This window comes from Schistocerca piceifrons, chromosome 4 (assembly GCF_021461385.2).
Source record: "Schistocerca piceifrons isolate TAMUIC-IGC-003096 chromosome 4, iqSchPice1.1, whole genome shotgun sequence".
NCBI lineage: Eukaryota > Metazoa > Arthropoda > Insecta > Orthoptera > Acrididae > Schistocerca > Schistocerca piceifrons.
Window position 1 is genome coordinate 435,427,096 of NC_060141.1, and position 19,206 is coordinate 435,446,301.

Below are 19,206 nucleotides of genomic sequence, written 5' to 3' on the forward strand. Positions count from 1 at the left end.
CCCCACAGCATACCGCTTGGACCATCGAAACGGTCACGTTCGACGATGTTCCTGGCTGCATTACGTGTTCTCACCTTTCGCTGTTATGAGGGTACGGCTCATACTGAACGTGTTCCCATCCGAGAAGAGCACGCAACCGCACTCCTCTTTCGTTGAGTCGCTGTACTCTTGGCACCACCGCAAAGAGTGCCGCCGAAGTTCGGGTTCAGCGGAACACAACGTGCTGGTCGGGCAGAGAGACCACCCCGTCTAGTCTCCGTGCCACAGTGGATTTAGAGATCATCTGCTGCTGTAGCTGACTGGCCGACCACCAGCTCTGCTTCGGGCAGCATTGCGTGTGCTTCGGAATTCTACCCATGCACATCAAAAATGCTGTGAGCAGTACCAAGCTCCTGGGCTACACTGGTCATATTTTTTCTTCCATTTCTCCGATGGTTCTTCCCCGTGTGAAATCATCCAGAAGCTGTGTTCGCGCCACGTTGTAATGAACATTACCATAACAGTGCACCGTGTATATACACTATATGATCAAAAGAATCCGGACACATGACTGAAAATGACTTAAAAGTGGCGCCATCCATCTGTAATGCTGGAATTCAATATGGTATTGGCCCGCCCTTAGCTTTGATGACAGCATACACTCTCGCAGGCATACGTTCAATCAAGTGCTGGATGGTTTCTTGGGGAATGGCAGCCCATTCTTCACGGAGTGCTGCACTGAGGAGAGGTTCCAAGTCGGCGTTCCAAATCACCCCAAAGGCATTCTATACGATTCAGGTCAGGACTCTGTGCAGGCCAGTTCATTACAGGGAGGTTATTGTCGCATAACTATTCCGCCACAGGTCGTGCATTATGAACAGGTGCTCGATTGTGTTGAAAGATGCAGTCACCATCCCCGAATTGCTCTTCAACAGCGGGATGCAAGAAGGTGCTTAAAACATCAATGTAGGCCTGTGCCGTGATAGTGCCACGCAAAACAACAAGGAGTGCAAGCCCTCTCCATGAAAAACACGACCACACCATAACACCACCGCCTCCGAATTTTACTGCTGGCACTACCCACGCTGGTAGAGGACTTTCACCGGGCATTTGTTGACACTCCTTAAATACCAAGCGAGGCATCGTTTGGCATTTACCGGCGTGATGTGTGGCTTATAAGCAGCCGCTCGACCATGAAATCAAAGTTTTTTCACCTCCCGCCTGTCACAGTACTTGCAGTGGATCCTGATGCAGTTTGGAATTCTTGTATGATGGTCTGGATAGATGCCTCCCTATTACACATTACGACCCTCTTCAACTGTTGTTGGTTTGTTGATTTGGGGGAGGGAACCACCTCTTCAACTGTCGGCGGTCTCTCTCTCTCTCCGTCAACAGTCGGCCTGCACGCTTTTGTGCTGTACGTGGCCCTTCACGTTTCCACCTCACTATCACATCGGAAACTATGGACCTAGGGATGTTTAGGAGTGTGGAAATCTCGCGTACAGACGTATGTCACCTGACCACGTTTGAAGGTCGTGAGTTCCGCGGAGCGCCCCATTCTGTTGTCTCACGATGTCCAGTGACTGCTGAGGTAGTACCTGGCAGTACGTGGCAGCGCAATGCACCTAATATGAAAAACGTATGTATTTGGGGGTGTCCGGATACCCCTCTGTTCCTTCAACTGCCTCGTGTTGTGGGCCACCCCGTTTGGCTCTATAGTCATACTGACACCAGGTCATGTGACATCCAGCTTTCTGTGCAGTATTGGGAGACCTCTGACAGCGTACTACCGCACTCTGAATCATTTTCACTGAGTAATTTATACGTTATGTCACGTTATCTATCTCTTTCCTAAGAGCAATGTATAATGAGAATCAGTTTCAGCCATTTAGACATTCATGGCCTCTGCTTATGTCATCCTCTACAGGTGCTCAGCGAGAAACCCTAGCTTCTTAAATCCGTTCCGCTTCAAGTGTCGTGCTATTGAAGTGTGGGCTTAGTGTTGTCCCTGACAGGGGAAACGAAATCATTTGGCAGTCTCAACAATTCCAGCGTTTTCTCTGCTGCAATGTACCGTTCACCAATAAGTTTAGGAAACATGAATACTGGCTAGCATGCTGTAAATCTGAAATTGGCTATGCGCGCCCGCATATTCATCAGGTATTTTTTTGTGTGGTATTTTTCATCCTGGGGTCACATAAATATCGGGTGGTTATAATTAAACTTTCCATATTTAACACATAGTACGGAAGCTAATTACTGTACGAGCACCAAACTTCGTAGCATTAATGTCCAGAGTATGGGGTGCATGATTTTCATGCGTCACAGGGCCACCGTCCAGTTCCAACAATGTTCGGCAAGTGCTGTGATCAGTCATCATGGTTCATAGTCTCTCGCATCTTACCAGTCGCAATGCACTTGTTGAGTGTGTCTACATGAGCTTGCACAAAAGGAGCAGGGCATTACTGGTGAAGCGCTATTATCAAAACAACAGTAATTTTGCAGGTGCACTTCGAGAATATCGCCGGCTGAAAGGATTACAGAATGATCCCCTTTCTCCATCTCCTGTGCGGAGCATGACGAAGTGGTTCGAATCAACTGGAGAATTGGGCGTCGTTCCGGGAAGAGACCGAAGACTGGTTGCACCACAGGTGGTTGATGAAATCGCTGTTGCTACGGCAGACAACGCTGTGCGCGGTTCCCGATCATCAGGCAGTGCGCGTGCTGTGTCACGACAGTTGAACATCTCGTGGTCTACTGAACGGAAGGTGTTTCGAACCATTCTCAAATGGTAACCGTACAGGATCTATATCGTACTGTGCCGGCCGAAGTGGCCGTGCGGTTAAAGGCGCTGCAGTCTGGAACCGCAAGACCGCTACGGTCGCAGGTTCGAATCCTGCCTCGGGCATGGATGTTTGTGATGTCCTTAGGTTAGTTAGGTTTAACTAGTTCTAAGTTCTAGGGGACTAATGACCTCAGCAGTTGAGTCCCATAGTGCTCAGAGCCATTTGAACCATCTATATCGTACTGTAGCTTGCATCACAGGACGCACAACGACATGTTGACTTCGCTCTCCACTTTCTCCCAATGACTGAAGTTGACGACGGACCATCCTATGGACAGATAAAACTGATTTTTCTGTGAGGGGTGAGGTGAAAGCACAGAATTCCTGAGTGTGGGGATCTTTACCTCCAGTCACAGTGCATGAAGTTCCTCTGCTTGGTGAACTTGTCAACGTATGGTGTGGCTTCTCGGCTACGTTTATCATTGGTCCATTCCTTTTTGAACAGGTTGGCACTCGATGACCAAAAAGTCCAGTATGGCTGGCCAGCGTTACTGCGATATGCTTCGCCAGCATGTCATACCCGCCCTACAAGAGAGAGACGCATTGAACCCAATAGTTTTCATGCAAGATGGGGCCCCACCGCACATAGCTCGTGAAGTTCACCTGCTCCTCCGAAACACATTTGGAAACGATCGAATTCTCAGTCTATCGTTACCAAATGCTTGGTCGGCACGATTACCTGACCTCACTCCCTGTGATTTCTGGTTGTGGGGCTACCTCAAAGACAGTGTTTACCAGGGTAACATTCACACATGTGCTGATCAGAAGCGCAGCATATCAAGAGAGGTAGCCAGCATACCTACGGACATGCTTCGTTGTGCTGTTCAGAATGCAGTCCTGCGTTTTCAGACTCTTCTGGATACTGACGGGCGCCATATTGAGCCCTTTCGTAACAGTAATGATACCGGTATGTAATGGTACGGTGTACCGCAGCAGCACATTGTTTCACTTGAACTGAGTCTGCATTATTTCTCTGGCCCATGCCCTTGACCTTAATGCTACCAAGTTTCTTCCTCGTACGGTTATTAGTTTGTGTTATAATGTGTTAAATAGGGAAAGTTTAATTATAACCACCCGGTAGTTACATTAGTGGTTTCGTAGATAATCTGTTTTAAAAAAGAAAAAAGCGGGGTATTAAAATACTAGGAAACTTAATTACAAATCATGCAGACTTGAAATTTCATCCATACAAACTGATAGTGGTGTATAGACTTAAGACGAGATTTTATTTCGCGAACAAATTCATGTGAAGCCTTGATCGAAAACCTGGCTCATGACGCCCCTGTGTTCAACGACGACACACATTTTCATTTGTCTGGATGCATGAATAAACAAACCATACAGTTCCGGACTGCTATGAGTCCCCGAGAACTTCATGGGCAGCCCTTGTATACAAAACATGTCTGTTGTGGCGAGCATTACCCAAAATTGGCGTTATTGGCCCATCGTTTTTCGAAGAGAACGACGGGGAAGTTAGTAAATTCTGAGCATTATGTCCAGGTGACTGAGACGTTTTTTCTTTCCGAACGTGAACTAAATGTGGAGGACGTCTGGTTCCAAAAAGATGGCGCCTCAGCTTACAGTACACGAACTTCAATGACACTCTTGCGCGAACACTTCTCCGAACGTCACATCTCTTAGAGGGCCGATCTTCAGTGACCAGCACGCTCGCCAGATTTAGCACCCGGCGACTTTTGCGTACGGGGCCGTCTTAAATTCTTGATGTATACCATTCGTCTACCGACCGTGCGAGATCTGAGGAACAATACAAGAGCACTTGCCCGTGAAAGGCAAAGGTCCCGAGTTCGAGTCTCGGTCTGGCACACAGTTTTAATCTGCCAGGAAGTTTCATATCGGCGCACACTCCGCTGCAGAGTGAAAATCTCATTCTGGAGACACAGAATAGTTTGGTTTGTACTTACGGTGATTTTTCGGACGAGTTCTTAACGAACTGTTTTTCGATGTAAAAAGCAAATCAAAATTTAAATAAACTTAATTACATACCACTGATGATGCTTGACCTCAATAAAGCGAAACGCGTCTGATGAAAGAAATCGCGCAGTTTTTGCAGTTGCAACGACGGATCAAAAATATCCTCCTGAAATATAAAGCAACTACGGACACTGGCCACACAAATGAAGAATAGAATCAAATTAATCTCCAATACTTTGTTATATGATTTTTTTAAATTAAGTTCTCGCGGCGCACCCTGTACAATTGCCAACAATCAGACTGTGGGCGGCTCTCCTGAACTATTCAATTAACGGCTATAGTTGAGTTTAAAAGTCAGTTCGATTTGTAATTTAGTCTCCTAGTATTTTACTATCCCCCTTTTTCTTTTTAAACAGACCTCCAGATGTCTTGGTCGGAAATCGAAACCGGTATTAATTTGTGTAATACGAGAATGAGGAATACAGTAAAACAATTTCGTTACAAATCGCAGCGATCCCCATTGCCAGTATGACTAGTCTGTGCAGGACTAAAAGCTATTTTGGACGTCAGAGTTCGCTTTCTTTTTCGCGATCGAGCGAAATGGCGCAGTGGTTTAGACCATAGATTCGCAATGAGTGCAGATTTCCTTCCTCAACGGAGCTTGTGCTCCGCCTTTAGTGACCTAGTCGTCGACAGGGTGTTAAATTCTGATCTTCTTTCCTTCCTTTGCCTTTCTCTTCTGCTGTCCCCACCTTCGCAGAACAACAAATCAGACTGTTGCTTTATCCTCCTGCAGCACGAGGCCTCTGTTTGAAGCGATGTGGTGCCAAGAGAAAGATAGTGGAACATCGCTTTGATAAACTTTGGTGATACTGCCAATTGTGACTTATTTTATAGGACCAGTTTTCTTCAAGTAGAAATCAGAGGACTGAAGTAACGAATTGAAACCCGCATGGGGCAGGTGCTGTCACCTTAAGCACTGTTCCGTTTACAAAGCTGATTATCATCTTACAATAGATAAAGTGGAGAAGAAGCAGCCGACGCGGCAATGTGGGAGGGGTCTCTACACGTGATGAAAAATGGAGCGAGGATATCAAACCGCCAGAGACGTGTCTTATCAAGGTGGGTGAGTGGAGATTATTCCTGATCTCGGGAAGATAACTCTGTTAACTTACAACAAAATTCGACAAAGGTCATTTGCCGCCGTGAAAGAAGATGCAATCTGGATGGTTCTCGCACGGAACGCCACGTGTTTGACTATTACCATCAAGCCGTCAACGAGAAGTAAATACTTTACTATTTTTAAACTCGTGAATCGCGATGGTGTACCACCTTTTTTTTTTTACCACAGTCTATCGCGAGACAGTAAAACTCTGGGAGAAGTCAAGTTTGGAAAGAAATCAGTTCATACGATGAGGCCATATACGAGTATACCATTCGTAATCGTTGTCGGCGTGACTGACAGGATTCGGCGTTGTGTTGATGTATTACAATTTGTCTGTACATGAACATTGTCGGAGGATTCAATGATGGAAAAAATATGAATGCATATTGCGTTATACGTAATTACTAATCATGTAGGTGTTATAATGTCGGCAGGGAAACAATAAAAAACCTTCCTCGCCCTGAGTACCACGTAGAGATATCTTGCAGTTGTATACATCACACGAATTAACGTACTGCAGGCATAGTTCACCGACGATTCAACAGACCCGCTCAATTGCCCTACTGGCATACAATGTCTTAGACTTTGTCTTGGAAACTTCAGTTAATTATCAAGCCTCATACTGTCTTCGAAGAGCTAAATGCTGCAATCAGATAAATCGACGACATCGGAACTGCGTACAGGTCCTTTGTAGAAGTATCGATCCTTCTGGATAGCTAGCACAGTTTTGTTGTCGATACAGACAGATATACGCGGTGTCCACATGTACCTGATTTCCAAATGTAATAATTTTGAGACTTCAGATCCATGCAATTTTCGGTATCATGTAAAGTTACTCAGTACGTTTTGTACAGAAAAATTGATCCACTTGTACAAGGTCTCCTTTTGTAACCCACAGTGCATCGACACGGTACCCAAACCCATGTGCGCACAAGCATGTCTGGGGGCGACGGTGTCAATTGCCTCCACATTTCTTCTGCGGAATCGCCGATGTCGTGTACAGGCGAGGTATAAACAATGTCCTTCACATAACCCCACGCCAAGAGCACCCATACGATAATTTGAAGGGGGGGGGGGGGGCGGTAGTGACTAGACCCGAGGGAATAGAGTACTTTAAATATTTTGGAAGACGAATGGTGACTTGTAAGTGGCCATAAAACTGTTCCAGTTCCTATTCTGTTAAAACCTGCATAATATTGACTTTTAAATCATTTTCTTGAAAGAAAAACTCCTGAATACACTATATTCTTTTTTCCTTTCTAGGAGAGCAGAGGGGAATGTGTGCATCTGGGCCACAAAGCTTTTGCGTCGTTTTAACATCCTAAAGATATGATCTGTAAATCATGTTGGTTGGTTGATTTGGGGGAGGGGACGAAACAGTGAGGTCGTCGGTCCCGTCGGGTTAGGGAAGGAGGGGGAAGGGAGTCAGCCGTGCCCTTTCAAAGGAACCATTGCGGCATTTGCCCGAAGCTATTTAGGGAAATCGCGGAAAACGTAAATGAGGCTGGCCGGACGCAGGTTTGAAGAGTCGTCCTCCCGAATCAGAGTCCAGTGTGCTAAACACTGCGCCGTAAATCATATCATACTTTCCATATCACTATCCGGTATTCAATAGGATCATTTCGTAATACTCATAATGCAGCTCAATGAAGTAATTCATCGCATTATATTTGTAATAAATATGTTCTGATACTAAGACTTAAATTTTGTCTACATTTCTAAAGGAATCAAGTATATTTAAATACTGCCCATAAACTTTACAGCATATCAATCTTTATAAATGGATAGCTCGTAACCGTGTAAAATTTTTTTAGTGAAAACGTGAGAGACTTTTGAGCAAATGAAACATTTGGTTCACTGGTTTTTACTGTGGATATGGTCAAGAAACGCGTATCTTAAGTTCCATAGAGATCAGGGCGTCAGGAGAAATTTATCCTAGAGGGGATAAGATTAAAAATTTCAATTTGTACCCGACTGGTGAGTTTGAGAACTTCTGGAGCCCCAGGAGCAAAATTTTACAGGAACTGTACACACCTAAAAGTATCGTAAATGATAGATTTTGATATAAACTTAGATATCGAAATGGCTCAAATGGCTCTGAGCACTATGCGACTTAACTTCTGAGGTCATCAGTCGCCTAGAACTTAGAACTAATTAAACCTAACTAACCTAAGGACATCACACACATCCATGCCCGAGGCAGGATTCGAACCTGCGACCGTAGCGGTCACGCGGTTCCAGACTGAAGCGTCTTTAACCGCACGGCCACACCGGCCGGCTATCGAAATGGTAGACATAATTCATTATTACGTGCTAATTGTGTTTCACTATTATTATTATTATTATTATTATTATTATTATTATTATTATTACTACTACTATTATTAATGTCACCACTTCAGTTCAGCGATCTAAAGTTATATCCTTCTCCTGGTTAAGTCAACGATATTCAGCGACGTTATTAACAAGTAATCTTTTTATTCATACACGGATGAAGTTAGGTTGTCACAGTAAACAAAGATGTGAACTGGAAAACAAAATCAAAATGATTCCGACAATCCTGCTGGACAGGAACAAAAAATAACCACGCAAAATTGCAAAATTAATACGAGATATCTCAAACCATTATTGATTGCTGCGTTATACTGTAAAATGACACGTATACATGACATTTTTCTATGTAGTCGCCGACTCTGTAAACAATGGTCAGTTCCTCGACGATAGAAATCCACTCCTTGGTTACGGAGCCATTCGAGAAACCCTGTGTGAGCGTCCTCAACGTAGGAAAATCTGCCAATCAGCTCCTCGATTGCCTGTACATTGTCATATGTGATTCGAGTCAATTGCCTTCCTTCCCGATCATTACCCAAGTCTGTGCGGCCTTGGTCAAATTGCTAACATCATTTCGCTACGGCTGGACACGACATTGCATTTCATCCAACTACCGCCGTAGCTTCACAGTGAACCTGTTTGCACACAGTTCTGGTTCTGTCCCGCGTACTTAAACTTTGGAGCTCGTTTCCAGTCGCTGCGCCATTTCACTCCCATAATGATATGCACCTGTGATCTGAACCCCAGTAGAATGGTGTCGGAAAGTAACCCAGAACATGTATTCGCTTCTGTCTCTGAGCCACTTCTTTTACGCAAATTATCTTAGCGTGAGACGACATGTGTAATGTGTCTTTTAAACTCCCTTCTACTTCTCAAAGTGGAGAATCAGAAATAACCTTGCGTTCTTCATTGCTAAATCTACAATTTAGTAGGATTGCAGACAGTGACAGGAAGAAGGAATCAGCCGAATGGAATGGAAATCTGTAGATGTAGTGCACGTGTACAGCCAAACAAATGACACTTTCAGAAAAAAACCTGGGTGATTTATTCAAGAGAAAAAGCTCACGAACTGAGCAAGACAGTAACAAATTGGTCAATCTCTAGCCGTTACGCGAGTAACTACTCGGCCTGGCATGGTTTGAGAATTTTTGGCTGTCGTCCTGAGGGATGTCGTTCCAAATTCTGTCCAATTGGAGTGTTAGATCATCAAAATCCCCCGTTGGGGAGACATCTGGCGACCTTACTGGCCAAGATGGGGTTTAACAACAATGAGGACAAGATGTAGAAACGCTCGCTGTGTGCTGGCGGACATTGTCTTGCTGAAATGTAAGCAGAGGAAGGCTTGCCATAAAGTGCAACAAAACTGGACGTAGAATATAGTCGACGCTTCGCAGTGCTGTAAGGATCCCACGGATCACAACCAAAGAGGTATAACTATGAAATGGAATGGCACCTCAGACCATCACTTTTTGTGGCATATGGCGGGTGACAATCAGGTTGGTATCCGACCGCTGTCCAGGACGTCTTCGCTGATCGTCAGGGTCTAGACCCTCATTGACTGGAGTTGAAATGTCTTCATTGATGAGTTCCCCATCGAAATGAGCCTCAATGACCAGCGATGATGGGTATGGAGAAGCTCCAAACAGCGGTGGGAGACCAGGCTGACTGTTACCCGCCTTACAGCACGACAACTGAGTGATTGCCTGAGATGAAATTTAGTTTCATAGCAGGACACCTTTGGTTGTCATCCGCGGCGCCCTTACAGCACAGCGATACGTGGATGATATTGTACGCACCGTTTCGTTGCCCTTCATGGCAAGACATCTTGGGCTTACGTTTCAACAAGACAGTACCCGTACGCACCCAGAGAGAGTTTCTACTGCATGTCTTCGTGCTTGTCAAACCCCATCTTGGCCTCCAAGGTCGCTAGATCTCTCCCCAATTGAGGGAGGTGGGGGTGGGGGCTCTGAATCTGTTTAGTGTATTCATCTCTTGGTCTCCCTCTACGATTTTTACTCTCCACGCTGCCCTTCAATACTAAATTGGTGATCCCTTGATGCCTCAGAATATGTCCTACCAACCGATCCCTTCTTCCAGTCAAGTTGTGCCACAAATTTCTCTTCTCCCCAATTCTGTTCAATACCTCCTCATTAGTTATGTGATCTACCCATCTAATCTTCAGCATTCTTGTGTAGCACCACATTTCGAAAGCTTCTATTCTCTTCTTCTCCAAACTATTTATCGTCAACGTTTCACTTCCATACATGGCTACACTCTGTACAAATACTTTCAGAAACGACTTCCTGACACTTAAATCTATGCTCGATATTAACAAATTTCTCTTCTCCAGAAACGCTTTCCTTGCCATTTCCAGTCTACATTTTATATCCTCTCTACTTCGACCATCATCAGTTATTTTGCTCCCCTAATAGCAAAACTCCTTTACTACTTTAAGCGTCTCATTTCCTAATCTAATTCCCGCAACATCACCCGATTTAATTCGACTACATTCCATTATCCTTGTTTTGCTTTTGTTGATGTTCATCTTATATCCTCCTTCCAGGACACTGTCCATTCCGTTCAGCTGCTCTTCCAGGTCCTTTGCTGTCTCTGACAGAATTACAATGTCATCGGCGAACCTCAAAGTTTTTATTTCTTCTCCATGGGTTTTAATACCTACTCCGAATTTTTCTTTTGTTTCCTTCACTGCTCGCTCAATATACAGATTGAACAACATCGGGGATAGGCTACAACCCTGTCTCACTCCCTTCTCAACCACTGCTTCTCTTTCATGTCCCTCGATACTTATAACTGCCATCTGGTTTCTGTACAAATTGTAAATAGGATTTCGCTCCCTGTATTTCACCCCTGCCACCTTCAGAATATAAAAGAGAGTATTCCAATCAACGTTGTCAAAAGCTTTCTCTAAGTCTACAAATGCTAGAAACGTAGGCTTGCCTTTCCTTAATCTATTCTCTCAGATAAGTCGTAGGGTCAGTATTGCCTCACGTGTTTCAATCACTAGACCACGGCAATGCAATGAAGTCTGTAGCCTCAGATTTCAGGACGCCTGTGATAAAGTCCATTAGAGATAGAATAACCTAGTTAGACAAGAACGAGGACGGAAATGGGCCTAGGCCTTTCTGCAGGAACCATTCCAGCATGTTCAGTTCATGAAACCACAGGCTGCAGCAGTCGCCGGTCTCTTAGCTCTCGGCGCCTTGACGCCTGCGCATTGCGCGCTGCGCACGGCCCTTCTGTTATCAGAGCGGCACCAGTATTACTCATTGTCGCTGTCGGTCGTTGTTTCAGAAGAGGTAGAGGCGCCGGCGGCCTGTCCAGCGATCGCACAAAGCTCCGCCGGCACCAACCGCAACAGCACCTGCAGCGTCACGTGCTCCTCCAGTGCTGCCAACTAGCACGCCACTAATCAAGCTCTCCTCCAGCCCTGAGACATGGCGCCCTTCCAAACTGAGGTGAGTACTGCTGTATTTTGCGCACCGCTACTGATGCACGCCACAAAACCAGAAAAATCGAGCGGTTGTTCAAATTTCTGCGAGAGCTGCTCCAACTTGCACAATGGATCCTAATTCAAAAAAATTTAAATGTAAGAGACAAATAAGATTCTCGTCAGATGACTCCGTAGCGCTGCGTGTCCTAAATAATGCTATTATGCTTGTCTGATTTTCACTGTTTTATTTCATTTTCGAATGAAGCTCGATATTTTGAAATTGCTAGAAACAATGAGCATAAAAGCTATTTTCTGCGATCGATCATGACTTTATTTTGTTTTAATCTCAGTGACGTTTTTGCTACGCTTCATCACTGTCAAACATGCTTAAAGGCTTGTCACGGAAGGGTTAATTACGTTGCTAGATTCTCTACAATTACACCGATATATCCAATATTTAGACCATTTTTATAGCTCGACCAAACGGAGATGACGCCTGGGACAGAAGTGCGTTTTCTTATTATTGTTGGTTCACAGCTCCCTAATTCTGGATCGACGGAAGCCGTTAGAAGTCAACCGACTTCAGTCTACAATGCTTTTTGGCCGACCGCTGCCAACATTGGTGATCCAATACCTGTATTTACCGTAGCCGTTGGCAAGCGATTGTTGCGCCGTGCAGTTCCAAACCAACAGGCACTCGTGTAGTGCCCCCGCACCATCACTTCGGCAGACTGAGCTGCCTTCCTACACTCCCCGCACCCTCTGAAAACTTCTTCAGGGCGTCGTGAGCAAACATGATATGAAATGCAACATCTTCGAAGCATCATTTTTTCCTTTCCTGATCTCCGCCCGGCGAGGTGAATAAGGCCCACTTGTAAAAAGTCGCATTTACTGTGGTTTCGTTTTTATTTACCTAGAATACACGAACAGTTACATATTTGTCTCCAAAGTACGTAGCACTAAGCTGAGCTTGTCATCACACGCTTGGCTGGACTATGTAACAGTGCTGCGAAAGGCATCCATGTCTCATACTCATAGTTCGTATGTTCGCTTGGCTATTGCTCTTGATATTTTTCCCTCTGTAGGAGTGTCTACGATCTATAAGAGGGACATCCAGCACTAGATCAGACTAGCAAAACCTTGTGTGTACATTGTGTAAATGAATTATTCATATTATTTATGCCACTGGAACACAGAAAAAGAACTTTCTCATTTTGTTAAAAAGCTTGAAATCCAGAGTGCATTGATTTTAAAACATGCTACGAGGCGGTGCTTGACCACGAGACAGCTGGCACTAATGCTGACGGATGAATAAATTTGCATCACAACGACTTACCACACAAAATGTGTATTTATTGATATCAGCTTTACAAGCTTCCATCTTCAGTCACCTTATAAGGACAAAAGACATTGAGCGCGAGTCCTGCACTGTTGTAAGGTTCCTAAATATGGGACCATTTCATTCACGAATCTATAGCATGTAAATCTGAAATCAATAAATACAGCTCAGTGCAGAAATTAAAGAACATGGGACTATAAATATTTTTATTCGGCGAAGAACGCTAAGTTTTGCTCTGCACTTTCTTCAGAGTTCTTAGATGTGTTACACCTCGCTCTTACTCATTTCGCTCTGTTTTAGGAATTGTGTCGAGTTGAAGTCGTCTGCTATTCTCAAATTCCTTAAATGCGCACAAGGAGGTTAGAATAAAGGGAGATGACGTTACCTGCGCTGAGAACAGACACTGGTTGAAGCAAGGGGTCAGAGCAGCCCATCATGTTGAATCAAAAATAACGGGTTTTCCCTTGAAACCCTGTGTTAAGATTTGCCCCTCTAGTTTAAGCCACTGAATTAGCAGTCACGACCGAGTATGTACTTAGATGCTACGTATTTTTATGGAGGAATACTCATAATAAGACAGTGTTGCGAAATTTCATTCGTTAAGCATTCTCTACACCGTGGCAGAACAGCTGATCATTTTAACTCGGACTACGAGGGCGTACTGCAAAGTAATGCCTCTATGTGAAAACTCTTACTAACATTCTGGATCTTTATTCGATATGTCTACACATTTGCCGCCTTCTGCCGCTAGAGGGCTCCGAATTGTAGCGTTTACATGGCTGTGTGTAACGTAACAATGTTGGTGCGTGAGAAACGGCATGCTGTAAGTGTGTTTCGAATTCGAATACTTCGTCCGCACATGGAGCACCATCTCCTTCAGCATGACAACGCCAAAGCAGACAAGAGTGCTGCGACATCTGGACATTCCGACTCTTCGGATTCGCTATCATCGATAATACTCCATACAGTCCCGACTTGGCCACATCAGATTTTCTTCGATTTCCAAAACGTAAAGAATACCTTCGAGGACTTCACTTTGATAGTGATGAAGCGGTGGAAGCAGGGGTGAGGTAGTGGATCTGTCAACAATGACAGACGTTCCTACGGTGATGGTATCAATAGGTCTGTCGGTGGGAGAAAGGTGTTCGTCACCAGGGTGACTACGTTCGGAAATAAATATGTAGACATGAAGAATAAAGATATAGAATGCTAAAGTAAAAAAAGAGCACTCGGTCTTCAGGCCACGAGTGGCCTACCGGTCATCCGACCGCCGTGTCATCCTCAGAGGAGGATGCGGATAGGAGGGGTGTGGGGTCAGCACACCACTCTCCCGGTCGTTATGATGGTATTCTTGACCGAAGCCGCTACTATTCGGTCGAGTAGCTCCTCAGTTGGCATCACGAAGCTGAGTGCACCCCGAAAAATGGCAACAGCGCATGGCGGCTGGATGGTCACCCATCCAAGTGCCGGCCACGCCCAACAGCGCTTAACTTCGCTGATCGCAAGGGAACCGGTGTATCCACTGCGGCGAGGTCGTTGCCAATGTTATTGTATATTTTATTTAAAAAGCTGTAAGAACACTCTCACAATTCGGAGGCATTACTTTTCAGCATTGTGTTTTATTAACTGTAAGAATTAACAGTATAAACGGCATAAGATCGTTCCGATCACTTCACTACCAAATGTACGATTTTCAGAATGTAAGCACTGAACTGACGCCTTTTAGTCAGAGTAACAGGACAATATTGTATGAAACTTATTGATTAAGCTTATGTGCAACTAGGTATTGCGGCTGAACTCAAAAGCTTACACTTAATATCAAGTAAAGCCTATCTTTGTCTCTCTCACTCTTTTTCCCTCATATAAGGACGCAATATATTTACATACTGTCAGTTTCTGTTGCCAGTTTTACACTATTAGGAATAATTTGTCATGATTTTAACTTACCATTACAATCTCTCTTCTGACTGCCTTATCCAAAATTCCTGAAAAAGTAATTTATTGTAGAGTAGCTTCACACCTTTGTAAAAATATAGTTTTAACAAAATGTCAGTTTGGTTTCCAGAAGGGTTTTTCAACGGAAAATGCTATATATACTTTCACTAATGAAATATTAAATGCTCTGAGGAACCAGAAGTCACCCATTGGGATTTTTTGTGATCTATCAAAGACTTTTGATTGTGTAAATCATGGAATACTTCTAGATAAGCTCAAATACTGTGGTATGAATGGGACAGTGCTCAAATGGTTTAAATCATACCTAACTGGAAGAGTGCAGGAAGTTGAAATAAACAACTCATATAATATGCAAAAAACTGGTGATTTCTCAAACTGGGGAACAATCAAGAATGGGGTGCCGCAAGGTTCGGTCTTCGGTCCTCTGCTGTTCTTAATGTATATTAATGACTTGCCATTCTATGTTCACGAAGATGCAAAGCTGGTACTTGTTGCCGATGATACAAGTATAGCTATCACACACAACAGACTAGAAATAACTGGTGAAATTGTAAACAATGTTTTTCAGAAAATCATTAAGTGGTTCGCTGCAAATGGGCTCTCATTAAACTTTGACAAAACACAGTATATACAGTTCCACACAGTAAATGGAATGACATCATTAATAAATATAGACTTCGATCAGAAATCGGTAGCTAAGGTTGAATATTCAAAATTTCTAGGTGTATGCATTGATGAGGGGTTGAACTGGGAAAAACACACTGAGGATCTGCTGAAACTTTTGGGTTCAGCTACTTATGCTATTAGGGTCATTGCAAATTTTGGCGATATACATATGAGTAAATTAGCTTATCACGTCTGTTTTCATTGTCTGCTTTCGTATGCCATCATATTCTGGGGTAACTCATCATTGAGTAAAAGAGTGTTCATTGCACAAAAGCGTGTAATCAGAATGATTGCTGGAGCTCATCCGGGATCATCCTGCAGACACTCTATTTAAAGAGCTAGAGATCTTCACTGTAGCCTCAAAACATATGTATTCACTTATGAGATTTGTTATCAACAATCCGAACGAATTCAAAAGTAATAGCAGTGTACATGGTTACAACACTAGGAGAAAGGATTATCTTCACTACTCAAGGTTAAATCTAACTTTGGCTCAGAAGGGGGTAAATTATGCTGCCACTAAAGTCTTTGGTCACTTACCTAATAGCATCAAAAGTCTGACAGATAGCTATATAGCATTTAAAAGGAAATTAAGAGTTTCTTAATGGCAACTCCTTCTACTCATTAGATGAATTTTTGGATATAGTAAGTGGGTAATTTCCCAACCCCCACAAAAAATTAAAAATATTGAGTGTCATGTAGTATTTTGTATAATGTAATATCTTGTATGGACCCCTTTCATTAACCTGACATGTTCCACATCATCACAAAGTGTCGTATTCATGATCTATATAACAGTTACTAATCTAATCACTACTGCACATGTTTCCAATTGTGATTGTAAAAAGGAATTTCTTCAGGAGACTGATTATACGCGTAAATGATCACTTCATATTCAACAAAATAATGCTCCATTGCTTTGTGAAAGTAAATCTAATTTAGCAAACAAAACAAACTTGCAACTTATTAACCAGTGTACTTTACCAAAAACCTAGTTCACTGCCCTTCAAAAATAATTAAACTACTTGTTTTCATTCACTTTTATTTCTGTGGAAGCAGACTTTAACATTCTCAGTATATGAGCTGTATTAGATAGTAATGCCAAGAGAGCTGTCACATTCAGAAGTAAAGTTTAAACACTTACTCATAACTTCACTAACCATTAAATCAGTGGAATTCCATGTGCATACATATTATCACTTGCGAAACCACGTGCCTAACTTTTCTACCACTTACTATTCTAGAAAGTGGAAAGCAAGTATCAGATATAACGCTGAAATGATCATACACTCTTGTAGAATAAAAGTTAAGCGTTGATGCAAAAGAGACAACTATCGTAAGAACGACAAAACATAATGTAGCGGCAAACTGTCATGAAAACTTTTCATTTACATTGGAGCACTGTTAAACACGGAAATACACATCAGTGTAGTTCTTCGTCTGCAATGCCATCATCACATGATTCACTATTTCGCTGCTTGAGGCGATAGCTTGCTGCTGAAGAAATTTTATTTTCTTCCTGTTCGCATTTTAACTACACACACACACACACACACACACACACACACACACACACACACACACACTCACTAACTTCACACACACAATGTACAACTTTCTCTTGATATGAACAACAGTGTCATAAGATGATGCATCTGGACTCAGTGGAACGTCTTTTGGCAACATTAGAAAACCATGATGCACAAAATTAGTATTACATCTCAAAGTTCTCGATGCGCATGGATTATTACTATTTTCTGGAGCATCAGTTTCAGAAATCAAAAAAATCTTCAAAAATTATACTTAGCACAGGGAAAAATAACAAAAAAGAACTAAAATATTGAAAATTTTAAATGATTAATTTGTTGCCTAGTCAAAACACCATTGAATTATCTCAAATGTAAACATATAGGTAAAATATACAGTGCATTGTCTGATGATGATGATGATGATGATGTTTATTTGTCCATGTTAACTTTACAGTCTTGGACATCGTCATTTTTTGTACAATTATATCAATATCATGTCATTCCAAGAATGAATATATACATCAAGTAGCGCATTGTATATCATTCCACGCAATAATGTTATAAACACATTAGCACATTATATATCACTTTCATACATATAAGGATTATATACATCAGTAAGCCAATTATAACAATACCACCACTAATATACTGCAGTATGTAAAAGAATAAACTAACAGTACTGCAGCTCAGAATTCTTTTAATGAGTATAAACATCTTTCTATTAACAAATTTTTCAACTTTCCCTTGAAAAGATTGCCGTGGAGTTGCTTAATATTTTTTGGCAACTTATTATAGAGTTGTCTCCCAGTTACATATGGACTGTGGTCTTAGTTTTCTTGTTACTCTGTATCCTATGTTAGTCACTTTTGGCTCGAGTATTGTAATTATGGGTGTCACTGTTCTTTACACTATTTTTCTCGTTCTATTTTACAAACATTATGGTCTTACATACATACAATGAGTACGCAGTCAGTAATTTATAATTTTTGAAATAGTCCATACAGAACTGGCGTTTGCTTATATTAGCGTTTATCCTAACTGCTCTCTTTTGAAGCCTAAAAATGCGATCCATAGAGACAGTGGGTGCCCCACCCCAGACCTCGATCCCATATTGCAGATGTGAGTGTATTAACCAATAATGCACTTGTTTAAGGACAAGGGGAACTATTATATTTGCAAGACGTTTTAGTAAGTAAATATTGCTAGAAACATTTTTACAGGTGGAGCCAATATGCTCTTTCCAAGTGAGATGTTCATCAATCAATATGCCTAAAAACTTATGTTTGTCAGACGTTTCAACTATAGAAAGTGATTGAGTATGAGTATTATTAAAATGTAGCAAGAACTTTATTACTACAGTCTTGTCCTTCAGTGTAAGCTTATTCACTGTTAGATATTCTGCGATCATTTCAAAGTTCTCTTTATTGCTTTGGAATGCTGCCCACTCTGTACAGCCCCAGCTAATAAAAGATGTATCGTCAGCATAGTTCACTAGTTTGGAGTTTTGTGGCTGTGTTATATCATTAATATATATTATAAACAAGAGTGGTCCAAGTATACTTTCTTGGGGAACTCCACAACTGAGAGTTCTGTATGCTGACTTTACTGTTTGGATCTTACTTTCATTCTTATAATTTAGTTTTGTGCACTGTCTTCTACCACGGAGATAAGAACTTAGAAAATTACGGGATAAGAGTAGTAGCTCTAAAATTACTAACTTGGATAACAGTACTGCTTGATTCACAGAGTCGAATGCTTCGTGTGACACTGGCTGGCAACAGCAAAGGAAAAGAAGTTTCTGTCAAGTAAATAGGTTTCTACACTCATACATTATAATAATTTTTGAAAACTGTAGTGAAACTTTTATTCTGCAAGTATGAGAGAAACGATGAAAAAAGTCAGTGTCTGATGCAGGCACCTGATGTTGAAGTTCGATCAGACAGCTTCGCAGAAGCGCTGTGAACATATTGCGCTGTTATTTGACTGGTACATGTTATGATGTATTTGACT

The 19,206-nt window shown here is 42.4% G+C and overlaps 1 protein-coding gene across 7 annotated transcripts in view; it reads left to right on the forward strand.

Moving 5' to 3' along the window:
- The window catches only part of LOC124794748 (glucose transporter type 1), a 502,711-nt gene that overhangs the window by 166,618 nt on the left and 316,887 nt on the right, over positions 1-19,206 (forward strand). For all 7 annotated transcript variants that reach the window (XR_007016606.1, XM_047258356.1, XM_047258358.1 and 4 more), the window contains exon 2: positions 11,565-11,728. Coding sequence is in view for 1 of the 7 variants with exons in the window: in XM_047258362.1 (XP_047114318.1) it covers positions 11,708-11,728 (21 nt within the window). In the remaining 6 variants the exon portion in view is untranslated. The remainder of the gene's footprint in view (positions 1-11,564; positions 11,729-19,206) is intronic.